This window comes from Geospiza fortis, unplaced genomic scaffold (assembly GCF_000277835.1).
Source record: "Geospiza fortis unplaced genomic scaffold, GeoFor_1.0 scaffold46, whole genome shotgun sequence".
In the NCBI taxonomy this organism is placed as follows: domain Eukaryota; kingdom Metazoa; phylum Chordata; class Aves; order Passeriformes; family Thraupidae; genus Geospiza; species Geospiza fortis.
The window spans coordinates 280,776-294,359 of record NW_005054586.1 but is presented as its reverse complement, the minus strand read 5'-3'; the positions used below and the strand labels follow the sequence as shown (position 1 = coordinate 294,359).

General features: G+C 47.5%; 1 protein-coding gene across 1 annotated transcript in view; it reads left to right on the top strand.

Annotated features, from left to right (window-relative positions):
* Positions 1-13,584, top strand: part of HDAC4 (histone deacetylase 4) — a 151,677-nt gene that overhangs the window by 81,897 nt on the left and 56,196 nt on the right. The window contains exons 5-7 of the mRNA XM_031064399.1: positions 677-827; positions 3,723-3,843; positions 8,832-8,953. Coding sequence (XP_030920259.1) covers positions 677-827; positions 3,723-3,843; positions 8,832-8,953 — 394 coding nt within the window. The remainder of the gene's footprint in view (positions 1-676; positions 828-3,722; positions 3,844-8,831; positions 8,954-13,584) is intronic.

Here is a 13,584-nt window from a genome sequence, read left to right as displayed (position 1 = left end):
TCTGCACCCAAACAGGGAGCTCTGGGCTGGGGGATGCACCCCAAATTTCCCCAGAGGTTTTTGGGGACACTGACACCTCCCAGCAGCTGGGACTTGAGGAGCCCAGGAGGGATTTGCACTGGGGCAGGAGTCTTGGTGCTTCCAGTCTTGAATGTCCCATCTTTGCAAATAATTACCTTAATTAGACATCATGTCTCCTAATTATTCCCATCAATATGGGTGAGTTGAGAGGGCCAGGGAAAAGCCTTCCTGGAGAAATTGTTGGGGGAATTATTTCTTTTATCTGTTGGAGCAATTATTTTTATAATTAATCATGGAATCTCTGTGTGGTTTGAGTTAGATGGAACATTAAATTCCATCTCATTCCACCCTCTGCCATGGGCAGGGACACCTTCCACTAACCCAGGTTGCTCCAAGCCCCATCCAGCCTGGCCTGGAACACTTCTAAGGATGGGGCAGCCACAACTTCTACAGTTTCTCTGTGCAACAAATAATATTGAGGGTGCCCTAGTGGGGTTTTATTTAAAATGAGGTGATGGAGATGAAAGGAGGCCCGTGCTTGTCCTTCATGCCATGAGTGGAACATTGTTACTGTCACCTGCCTGCAGGCTCTGCTTTGGCTCTGGGGAGGCCCATGGTGTTAATCCGCCCCTTTTCCCTGTTCCCTTCTCCGCAGCAGCAGCAGGAGATGCTGGCCATGAAGCATCAGCAGGAGCTGCTGGAGCAGCAGAGGAAGTTGGAGCAGCACCGGCAGGAGCAGGAGCTGGAGAAGCAGCACCGAGAGCAGAAACTGCAGCAGCTGAAAAACAAAGAGAAGGGGAAAGAGAGTAAGTGGCCAGAGCACCACTGCTTCGGGTGGTGACAGGCAGATGGGGGCATGGAGGAGCCTCAGAAAGCTGGAGGAACCTCCTTGAGGGCACAGGGAGCTTGTGGGAATTGAGGGGAAGAGAGAAATGCCTTTCTCTGCTTTATCTTCATTTTTGTCTCACTAAATGCCATTTTAGCATTTTTCAAAAGGAAGCGTATCCTCTCTTGCCTTGATTTAACATTTTTTGAAGTATTTTTGGCAGCATTCCTAATGGAGGCAGAATATTAAGCCCATAAAATACACCAGATGCACGCTGCACTCCTTTTCTCTTTCTGCTGCTCTGAATTTCACTCTTTTTAAGACACAGTCGAGTTCACAGCTCTCCCCTTTTTGAAGCATTTCCATTCACAAGGGGATTTTTTTTCAGGAGGTTACAGCTTGTGGGTGCCTTCCCCACTCTGTGTCATTATGCACTTGAGGAGATCATTGTGGCCTCACAATGTCCCTTATCAGAGATACTCTGGGCTGCTTGTTTGGGCTTTTTCTGCAAGTGAATGGGGGGAAAAATACTTCAAAATACCAAAATACCAAGTTGTGCCATCAGCTCCTCAGGTCTGGATGGGATGCTGGCTGGGAACTGGGAATAAGATAAAGCTCCAAGAACTTTTTCAGTGAGATAAAATTGGAGTCTGGGAGACCTTTTTAAGTGCTAGAAAGACCAGAGGTGCAGAATCCCTAAGCATTTCCACTTCCACTTCCCACTTCCTGCTGCTCCCATCAGCTGTTGCTGTTTGATCCAGGTTTTGCTGGGCCTCTCCTCAGAACCAATACTTGGCCATTCTCATGCAAGTAATCTGGAAAGAAATTAAAACACCTAAATCTCTGGAAAATGGAAGAAAAGCATCTTTTGGGTGAAACACAGAGGTGTAGAGGAAAAAGCCCAGAATTTGGGGATGTTAAGTTGAAGATCCTGTTCCCATGACTACGATTTTATTTTTAAGTTACTTTTTATTTAAGAAGTGCTGTGGTGTAGAATCATTATCACACCTCAGTGCTTAAGGATACTTAAGTTATTTTTCTCACATCACAAAATTTGGCAAAGAGAAGCTAAAATTGTCCTGATCTGAAATATGAAGAGAGTGTGAGAGAGGTGGAGTTTGTTCTGCTTCCTTGTTAACACCTCTGCTCTGGAGCCAGACTGGGAGAGCTGGGGGTGCTCACCTGGAGAGGAGAAGGCTCCAGGGAGAGCTCAGAGCACCTGAAGGGGCTCCAGGAGAGCTGGAGAGGGACTGGGGACAAGGCATGGAGGGACAGCACACAGGGAATGGCTCCCACTGCCAGAGGGCAGGGCTGGATGGGATATTGGGAATTAGGAATTGTTCCCTGGCAGGGTGGGCAGGCCCTGGCACTGCCCAGAGCAGCTGTGGCTGTCCCTGGATCCCTGGCAGTGCCCAAGGCCAGGCTGGGCAGGGCTTGGAGCCACCTGGGATGATGGAAGGTGTCCCTGCCCATGGCAGGGAGTTGAAATAAGATGATCCTTTGGGTTCCTCCCAGCCCAAAGCTCTCTGAGGTTCTATGAAATCTTTCAGCTTCCAGTAAAGGAGGTAAACCTTACACTCCAAAAACATTGAACTTCAAGTTTTTTAAGTAGCAGGTTTATACCAACCTGACAGAACACAGCCAGGTTTGAGTGTTCTAAGGATGCCAATGGACTAAGGATGACATATTTTGGAGGGAGAAGGCTTTCGAGCGTGGATTTGTCACCCCTTCTGCTACTCAGGAATTTACCTCCAGCTCTTCACTTGAACTTTCCACCACACTGATGTTGTGGAGCTGGTGAGAAATGCAGAGCTCCAAAAAAAGGGAATTTTCTCGCTTTGGTGTTTGAACCATTTTACAGCTCCAGGCAGAGCCTTATGGGAATGCTGCAGCTCCCTGCTCTTGGAGGGAGCCCAGGAATTGTTCTCCCAGCATGTCAAGCATCACCTCATCATCGAGCAGGGTGCAGGACACGAGAACATGTCAGGGTGATCTTTTAGTTCTTGTTCCCAGCAGAACCAGCAGCTTGCCTGGCCTTTCCCTTTCCTCCTAGCCCAGATATTTTCCGTTGGAGCTCCTGCCTTACGCCACGGTGGGGATGAACCATCATTTTCCACGTGTCCCCTTGCCAAACTTGGGATGCATTGCTCCGTCAGGAGCTCTGCCTGGGAGTCTGGGCTGTCAACCCGATGATCACTGGGATCCGTCATGGCAGGGGAACAGCCTGCTCTCCATTGTGCAGGAAATCATGATTAGGGATTACACAGTTGACATTTTAGCTCTGCAGAATGACTGACTCCCTTTCTTTAAGGTTTTTTTTTCAATGTTAGGTTTTCTATCTGAAGCCAGAGCTCCGCGCGCTTGTAAATGAAGCGAAATGTTACGTCGGTCGTGGTGCGCACAGAGATTGGGAACAAAGAGGTCCCTGTTTGCAGGAGTTTTCAAGACAAAACCTACACATGAGCCACTGGGCTCATTCCCCTTCTGCTTTTAGATGTGACATTTAACAACTTGAGGGTGCACAAGACCCCTTTTCTTAAATAACTTTGGTTCAAAGAGAGCTGGGATACCCCGGACAAGTGCTTTATTCTGAGTGTGCTTCTCTGCAAGTGTAACATCCTCTTCTGGTGCAATAAACCCAATTTCATCTGTGTTTTCAAACATAACTTGTGAATCTATGCCAAGCTAAAGGGATAAAAAGGGAGAGCTCCTTACTGGAGGCGCTTTGTTCTTCTGTCTTTGAAAGCAAAGTTCTTTTTTTTTTTGGACTGGAAATGAAAGATTTGATTTGGGATCTATTTTAGAAATTTAAAATTCCTTCAAGTATGCGAATTGATTTAACAACCTTTTTTAAATTTTTGTTTTGTAATTGCAGGTGCAGTGGCAAGCACAGAAGTGAAGATGAAGTTGCAGGAATTTGTGTTGAACAAGAAGAAGGCTCTGGCCCACCGGAATCTCAACCACTGCATATCCAGCGACCCTCGCTTCTGGTACGGGTAAGTGGTGCTGGGCTCTCTGCAAGGCTCAGCCAGGGCCACCTTTGTCCCCAGTTCCCTGAGGGAATGCACCTCCTGTGCTTGTGGGATGAGGCAGAGCAGTGGCAGGATCCCTGTGCATTCCCAAAATGCCTTTTCCAGAGGGTTCCAGTGTGAGTGGCTTTCGTGTCTGCTGTGATGGTGTTATGGTGCTCTGTGTGTAGAGAGAGGTCTTTGTGTCATCTGTAATCCACAATTATTCAAATTCACAAGTTCTACAGTCAGACATCAGCTTTTATAAGTCCTCCAGCTTTTCACCCAGGATTTGATCTCACCTGCTGTTATAAAACTTGAACTTTAGTCAAATGAGGAATAGTTTTTTATGTTCAGGAGCTGGAATTTGATGATCCTTGTGGGTTCCTTCCAACTCAGGATATTCTATGATTCAGTGAATTCCTGCAGCTCAGGATACTTAAGCCTTGCATTTTAAAACTTTTAACACTTACTGCTATTCTTAATATCTCAGACTTGGAAGTTTTGTTTACTTGGCTCTTACTGGAAACATCCAGTGGGTCCAGTCTGTACTTCTAATTACAACTGCCCCAACATCTCTGTTTTCAACTGAAAATATTCAACTGCTGGTCTCCAGTTTCAATTTCAGAAATCAACTTTTTCATTCTATTAAAGACAGTTAAAAATTCGATATGACTTGGAAGTTTCCACTGCTATGATTTTGTCACTGTCTTTATTAAACAAAAAGCCAAAGTGCTTTGGATGTTTGCTTTAGTGACCTCAAAATTCATGAAATTTCAAGTTACAAAAGTCATTTCATTTTGCCATGAAATTAATGTTCAAGCTGAAGTACTGACAGTGTTTTAAGTCTTAAGAAATGAACGTGTGTAGAGGGAGGATGAGGTCATAGCCAGAAGATGTTTCCAAATTCCAGAAACTGAGCTGCAATGAAATTTGAAAGCTATCCCAGCTCTGAGCCAGGACAGAAATGCTGATGTGGAGTTGGCAGAAGAATTCAGATGTTATTGGAGGCAAAGTGAGATTGAGCAGCTTTAATACATCTCTGAAAATCTAATCTGAGACTTGGGGATTTCATTAAAGGTGGTTGAAGACTCTGAGCCTCCATTTCTTTAAGGGATGGTTAAAATAACAGTTAATGCAGGAGTGGTGCAAGGTCAGTTAGAATTCAGGGTGCCCAGAAAAGCTGTGGCTGCCTCTGGATCCTTGGAAGTGTCCCAGGCCAGGCTGGACAGGGCTTGGAACAGCCTGGGATAGTGGAAGGTGTTCCTGCCATGGCAGGGGGAGGAATGAGATGAGCTTTCAATCCCTTCCCTTCCAAACCATCCTGGGATTCTCTGTGATGTAAGGCCAGGGCTGCTGCAGGTTTTTAGGCACCTCGTGTTTGGGGTTTCAGGATGTTGCCTCAGCTGATGCTAAGAACTTTCTGAGCACCAAAGTGTGGTTGGGGTTTGTTGTGGCACTTAGACATCCTATCAGCCCTTCCCTGTGATGCTCCAGGGATGCCAACAGGCAGAGACAACACAAATCATAGCATAAAGATTTCAGGTCATACCATCCCCTCATTTTCCATCCCCTCATTTTCCATCTGTTCTCTGGTGGGGTGAGCATTGTTACTCTGGATTCTAACCCAAGATGGACAAAGCCTTGGGGCCTCACAGCTCTTTCTCAGTGCTGAATTGTCCTGCTGAGCCCTCAAGGAGGGCAGATGGCAGCAGCACAGGATTTTTTAAATGCACCCTTCACTTGTTCAGGCAGAAGTTGAAGATTTTTTTTCCTTTCCATTCTATAAAAAAAAATTATTTTTTTTTCAAAAGGAGAACCAACCTTTAAATTCCTGCCATATTAGTATTTATTTATATGGCATCTCATAGGTTACCAGCTGAGCTCTGGAGGCCCTCCTGTCCCCACATAGCTGTGCTGTGATGCAGTTGGGTGGTGGCTGGGTTGAGCACATGCGAGCAGGGAGATCCACTCCACGCTCCCACTGTGAGCAGGCCAGGCCATTAAGTGCTAACAGATGCTGGGAGAGCCTCTCGAAGCAGCACGCCTGCTTTTAAGCACTTCCCTTGGTCTTATTAAGGTTTGTGAATTCCTTTTTGTTTTTTTTTTCTTAAATGGAAAGCATTGCTTAGGAAAAAAAATTGTCTCTTAAGGGTTTTGATGGTCTGACATCAGTGGCTGGGACAGGAAAAATGTTCTGCTGGCACTGAATCACAAAGGTATTAGAGCTGCAAGAGACCTCTAGGATGATGTCCCAGCCGTGGAAATACTCAAGGCCAGGTTGGACAGGGCTTGGAGCAACCTGGGATGGTGGAAAGGGGTGAACAAGGTGGTCTTTAACATCCATTCCAGCCCAAACCACTCTGGGATTTTGTGATAGGCAGCAGCAGAGGAGGTTCTTGGGAACTGCACTGTCAGACTGTCCTCCCCTGGATCCTGAACCCACTGGGCAGCCTGGCTCCCAGCAATTTCTGCTCTCTGTGATGTCCCTGAGAAGCTGTCAGCAGTGCTTGGGAAGCAGCCACTCCATGTGCTAGCAGCCATGCAAGGGAGTTTGACTGAGTGTTTGCATGGTGGGGAGGTACACAGATACAATGACACTTTAAATTGCACATTAAATTATTCACTGAATGATCCCAACATCCACGGGTGTGAACACAAAACATTCCAGCCCAGGTACACATGTCTGAATGTATATTCAGTGCACCTTGCTGATGACATGATTGAAGGATGAAGTATCAAACCATGAAATTGTTAAGGTTGGAAAAGACTTCCAAGATCATCACTCCAGCCTTTCTGTCTATGCACGTGGGTGTTTGAAGGAGCTCAGGGAACAGGAGATGCCTTGGATGAAGGGATGTGCTTTGAGGAATGTCTGCAGGCTCCATGCAGTGTCCAATTTCCTCTCCTCCCAGAGCTCTGACATTCCTGAAGGGGCATGCAGAGCAGTGCACGCTGCTGGGAGCAGCGTCAGACCCCAGTCCTGGAGCCAGGGAATGTATTCCTGTTTGCAGAGCTCAATATCTGTCATTCAGCAGCCCTGGAGCACATCTAAACAGGCCCTTTGAATTCCTGCACATTGCCTGACAAAGGGATGAAAATAGCTTCAATGTACTCGATTGTGCTGCTTAGGTCATAATTAAAAACAAAAAAAAAAAAAAAAAAGGGAGGAAAAAAAAAAGTCTGTTGCTCATATAGAGCCAAAAATGTCATTGTGTGACTTGATGGGCTTGGGGCTCTCAGATCACAGCACCCAGGATTCCTGGGAGTGAAACATCATTCCTGGGAGTGCTGCCTTCCCATGGAATGAGCAGATCCTGGCAGAAAAAGCCACATCTCTTCCCAGGAGGGATTATTATTTTTTTTCCCAGTTTGTCTCTGTTTTGATTGCAGGTGAAGACTGAAGTGTGCGTGGGGGCATTCAGGGGTGGGGATGTGGCACAGCATGGGGTGGGTGTGGGAAACACAGCCCTGCAGGAGCCCCAGAAATCATTTTTCTTTATGTGCAGAGAAATCTGGATAATGAAGAGGCAGGGTTGGGAAACCACAGTCATTCATAGTTCCATAGAATCCCAGAATGGTTTGGGCTGAAGGGACCCTCAAGCCCATCCCATTCCATGGGCAGGGACACCTCCCACTAGAAGGTCTGTGGGAGTAGAAAATGTTGATGTTCAAATAAAATTTGCAGAGGGTTTCTTTTTTTTTTTGTAATTATGTAGAAAATTCAGTGTATTTTCCTAGTATTTTATTAGCCCCTTATTTTTTGAAGGCTTTAACTTGCAGTGGAATTGATGCTCTGGATCTCAGCAGCCAAGTTCTGAGTTGAGCTTGCACTCAAGGGATTAGTACTGCTCGAGAAATGGCCTGAATTCGTGCAATTTCCAGCTGGGAATGGTTCATTTAGGTTCCTTGAAGAACCTTCTGTAGGAGAATATTTTCAGCTTGGTTTTTAGGCAGTACAAAACTTCAAATATTCACTCTTTTTTTGGTGGTTTTTTTTTTTTTACAAAATGCTTGCTCTCCGTTGTCCTAAATCCATTAGTATTTAGAAGAAATATGGGGTTTAAATTGTGTTTATTTAAAGTGAAGTTGTGAGAGCCCAGTGAGTGTCACCTGCATGGCTAAATCAGTTGTTTCTGCTGATGGAGCTGCTCTGCTGGCTGGAGCCTTCTCCCAGGCTGGTGGAGCTCCTGAGAAACAGCAAAGCTGGGCACAAGTCATTAAGCAGGAAAGATGCAGCCAACAAACTGGTAGGAGGCTGAGAAAACTCATTCATTATTTAATATCCTCAGCAAACAGACTGTAATTTACTTCCAGCAGCCTGCTCAAACAAAGCCATAAATTATCATCTCGGAGAAGTTCAGCTGGGAAGGTGCTGAGTGCTTTGGCCCTGGCTCTGCTGAGCTCCTGGGATGGGAGGACAGGCAGGAGGAAGGGCAGGGGGCCACCTGTGTGCCATGGCTTCAGCCTTGGGCTCTCTCTGCTGAGCTGGGGGTTTATTCTGGGGAGGGAAGTGCTTCACTTGTGCTCAAGTTGAGGTCTCACCTGTGCTGAGGTTCAGGAACGTGACTTAGCAAAACCCAGCCCAGGTTACAGTCTTAGAATTTATACTCGTGGTATGAGCTGAGCCAAGGTGGAGTCTTACACTGAAAACTAAGTTAATTGCCTTTCTGTATATTGGATTTTAGTGGGGTTTTTTTGTAGCAGTGCCCAGGAGGAGAAAGCCAGGCTTTGGGGATGGTACTTCTGACTGTGCCCTTCCTGAGGACTCTAAAAGCTGAGCTTAGAAAACTGGATTTGCTGAAGGACAGGGCATCCTCTCCTCTCTGCTCCTGGGAAATGGAAGAGCTTCCAGGCTGCCCTGGGGGTTCACAGCTTTGCCTTTGCCCCTTCCCCACTCCCTGAGGTGGCAGGCTCATCCCCTCTGCGTGTCACTGGTGTAAAACTTGTCCCTTCTTCTCTTTCCTCCTGTGCAGGAAGACCCAGCACAGCTCTCTGGACCAGAGCTCCCCACCCCAAAGCGGCGTCTCCGGCACCTACAACCACCCAGTCCTGGGGATGTACGATTCCAAAGACGACTTCCCACTCAGAAAAACAGGTAGGGCTGCCCTTCCCTGGCCACATTGCTTGTCCCTGCATCACACTCAGCCCTCTGATCTGATCTGCCCGGAAAAGAGATGCTGCCAAAAGCTGGATTCCAGGCTGTGCTTTGTTTCCCTCTCCATCTGCTCCCCCTTCACCTGTCTCTGTGCTCCCAGTGTTCAGGGAGCCTGGGGCTGCTCCGGGGTGTGTGAGAGCTGCGTGTCAAAGTTTGGGAGATGTTTTCCCAAACCCAAAGCTCTCACAGAGATCTGAGTGTCTCCAGCCCCAAGTGTGTTTGCTGAGTGAGAAAAGTACCAAGAAAAAGTTCATTTCTTGGGGGATTTGCATTTTATGTGTGAGTTTGTACCTGAGGTAAATAAGGGGGTTTGTGCCAGGGCGAGCAGCGGGGCTTCCTGCAAGGGTTTGGTTCACACCTAGACAGTTCTCTTTCAGTCTGGCTTCTCCCTGCACCGTGGCTGAGCAGGTCAGTTACTCCTCAGGCCTGTATTATGTAAACCAGGTTGTTTGGCTTGGCTGTGCTCCTCAGCTCCGTAGCAAATGCCCGAGCCAGCACAGCCTGGGCTCCCACCCCGGCCAGCTCAGGGCTGCTGCTGCCTTCGGGGAACAGCTCAGCTGTGAGAGCTCAGCCTCGCTCAGGGAGCTCTTCTGCTCACTGGCCCTGCTGGGAATCACTTCAGGACAGCAAAAAAAGCTTCTCTGGAAAGATCACACAATCATTAAGGTTGGAAAAGATCCAAAGATCAGCCAACCTTCAACCAGCACTGCCAAGGCTACCTCTAACCTGTGGCTCCAAGTGCCACATTCACAGGTTTTTTAAACACTTTCAGTGATGGTGACTGACCACTGCCCTGGACAGCGTGTTCCAGGGCCTGACCAGCCTTTCAGTGATGAAGTTTTCCCCTTTTGGAGATGTCCCACTAGGAACTGTAGCACCTGCCCTGCTGGATGGAGTCCCATCTGTGCAGTTGTCTCTGCTCCCCCTTGGCTTGGTTGCTTCATGAGTAACAAGCACTTCAGCTGCACAGGAGCCCAGTCAAAAATTGGCTCCAAGATATGGGTTCTCCCCAGGAAAGGTGCCCCTGTGGCTTTGGGGTGGTACTTCTGACTGTGCCCTTCCTGGAGGACTCCAAAAGCTGAGCTTAGAAAACTGGATTTGCTGAAGGACAGGGCATCCTCTCTTCTCTGCTCCTGGGAAATGGAAGAGCTTCCAGGCTGCCCTGGGGATTCACAGCGTTTCCACACAGGGAAGCATCCCTTGGCACCAAACCTATCACTTAGGGCCTGTGGGCAGCCTGATTCGTAGAGATTTTTAGCTCTCTCCTATGCCTTGTGGTACCAGGTGATCCCTTCCTACCCTGTTAGCATTACCACAGCAGAAATGGGCTTTGACATGCTCCCAAACCTGCCTGGCTCATCACCTCAGGGCACCTTGTCAGATTGGCTTTGAGCAGCAGTCACCCTTCTTGCTCCCAGTGTCCTGGAAGGGAATTCCTGCAGGAGAAGGAACACATCTGCACATCTCACCCAGTGCTGCTTCCCAAGCTGGGATCTCACCAAAGCTCCTGCTGGGTGAGCTCCTGCTGTCAGACAGGGGAATTAAGGATGATGGATGGAGCTAATCACATTATTAAAGAGTGGAAGCCACCAAACCCATTGTTGTTTTCCAGCAGGAGGACGTTCAGCTGATTTTGGTTTGCCAGAACGCTGGTGCTTGTTCTTTTTGGGCACCAGCATCAATCTCCTGGGCACTTGTCTGGGATACAAATGAGTTCACTTTTGTGAGGTTCAGGGGAGGATTTTTTTTCCTTTTTTTCATTGTTTTCTTTTATTTTCCTTTCAACGCAACAGCACGTCAGGCTCTGGCACAGCAATATCCTGCAGAATTCCCAATGCCAAGAATGTTAAGTTGCTTGGAGAAGAAAGGCTCCTGAACAGTCTGGTGTAAACAAAAGGCAGGGAAGGCTGGAGCCCATCCTAAATAAAGTTCTTTATTACGGGTGAGCTTTTCAGATTTTTGGCACCAGGCAAGGCTCTGGCTTTGTGTTGGTAATTTAAAACCGCCATATCGTGTAGTCCAATTTTATTAAATTTGATTAAATATTTGCAGCTCAAATAACAGAACCCATCACAATACAGCTCTGATTACCAGGGCTGGAATCCAACCAGCACCATTGCTGGGGAGAGGGCGGCTTACGGGGTGGTGGGAAGGCAGTTGGAATTATCATTTCTCCCAGTCTGCAGAGGTTGAGACATTTTTTGGAAGAATAAATATTCCCCATCCCTGGAAGTGGCCCAGGCCGTGTTGAATAGGGCTTGGAGCACCCTGGGATAGAGGAAGGTGTCCCTGCTCGTGGCAAGGGTTGGAACAAGGTGAGCTTTAAGGTCCCTCCAACCAAAACAATTCCATGATTCCATCAAATTTGCCATTTCCCTGCATTTTAGCAACACTCTGTGTCTTTAATCTTATTTCAAGCATCCTGATGGTCACAGGTTATGGGAGAGGGAGGATGTGCAGGAAAGATATCTTCAGAGTGCTAGAAAGCCTTCAGCAGGGGGAACAGTCAGCTCCTGCAGCGTGCTCCCGATGCCTCCCATGCCCTGCAACCCAGCTCTCTCTGGTTTGTTTTCCTAAATTATGCTCCAGTTTCTTGGCTGTTTAGTTTCAGTGTGAAATTGTTTTCCTGGTGCAGTTGCTAATTGCTTGAATCCTGTTCTTAGCCTGGCTGGGGGATTGATTTCACTCTGCTCCCTCTCTCCAAGCACTTTGGGGCTCTTCCTTTATTTCACTGATCTTAGATCAGTTAGGTTGGTGCTGCTCCTGCCTTTGCTGTTAAATACCTGGATTAGCACAAGGATTTTTATTTCCCCTTCTGGGGAGTTTATTTTGTTCTTTTTAGGATTTAATGTCAGAGTTTTATTGACAGTTTTTGAGAGGGGAAATTCTAAGTGACCTCTTCTGCTCCCAGATCAAGGTTGGTGTCTCCCAAACATAATAACATTCATTATGTGCTGCACTGGGATCCTCTGAGGAAAATCTCTGGAGAATCCTTATGGAGTGATTTTAGCCTGTTTTGATAACCCCAAGAGCTGTTTGTCAACACCTGTCTTGGAGCTGCTGAAGTGGGGTTTAGCAGAGCTTTTCAGTTTTGCATTTCCAAGGAATCCTGTCCTCGTTTTTCTCCCCAGGAACGAGGTTGTTGATGGCATTCCCTGCTTTCTGAAATTTGAGCAGTGGATGTATTAGAACATGCTGTTACTTAGAAAGCTGACACCACCACCATCATGAAGATTTAAAGGGAATTATTTCACTTCTTAACATGCTTTTCCTCTTGGACTTGATGATCTTAGAGGGCTTTTCCAACCTAAATGATTCTGTGACTCCATGGTTCTTTTTCCATGCAAAAGAGAGGAGCCTGAGAGAGGAAAGCATCCAGCAATCCTGTGAGGTTGTTGGTATTGCAGGAAACTGGAGTTGTTTGGGTATTATTTGCACTAAGCAGGTGAAATTGGTGTGAACTTGTTGCATTTAGAAAGAAATAAAAGGGAAAATGAAAGGATTTGTCAACAATTATAATGCTGCATTTGTTGAGGAAAGCATAATGTCCCTCTGAGCTGGTTCTGATTATTGCAGTGTTTGGAGTGGTTTGTTTTAGCACAAAAGGTTGTTTGGAAGGAAATAGAAAATAGTCAGAAACCCTGGTGTAATGTGGGAGTATAATCAGAGGAAATCTTGGAGCTCTGTGTGGCATGGAGTGTCGCTGCAGTTCGAGAGCATCTCTGCCTCCCCACCCACATTGCCCTTGCAGCCAGCATGGAAACCTGGCTTCCCACACACTGAGAGGAGGCCCTGACCCCCAGAGAAATCCCTGCTGGAAATACCCTGTGCTGCTCCAAGGGGAGGATGTCAGTCTGTCTGATCCAAAAATAACACTTAGCTTGGATTTTGGGGAAGATTTCTTGCCTGGGAAGGTGCTCAGGCACTGGAGCAGGCTGCACAGGGCAGGGGTGGAATCACCATCCCTGGAAGTGTTCACAAAATGGGCTGTGGCACTGGGGAACAGGGTTTGGGGGATGATGGATTGATGGCTGCACCTTGGTCATCTCAGATGTCTTGTCCAGCCTTATCAATTGTGGAATCATGAAGACACTTCTGGTGAGTGGTGCACCAGAAGAGAAACCTCTTCCAGGAGGAGACCAAACAAAATCTTGTGGTTTAGTGTCACCTTTGGGGGATCCCAGTCACTCAGGGAACCCACCCTCCTCCCCCTCAGTCCTCCCAGCTCCATCTCTGCTCCCCAGGGGCTGCCAGGGGCCTGCACTGTTCATGGAATGCCAGGATGGGGTTGGAGGGAAACTCAAATCCCATCCCATTCATGGGCAGAGACACCTTCCACTGTCCCAGGGTGCTCCAAGCCCTGTCCAGCCTGGCTTTGGGCACTGCCAGGGATCCTGGGGCAGCCACAGCTGCTCTGGGCAGTGCCAGGGCCTGCCCACCCTCCCAGGGAACAATTCCTAATTCCCAATATCCCATCCATCCCTCTCCCTCCTCCAGCTTAAGCTCCTTCTCTCATGGAGTTTTCTTATGGATGTTAGAAGGGGGAGACAAGATAATTCAGTTGGCTTTTG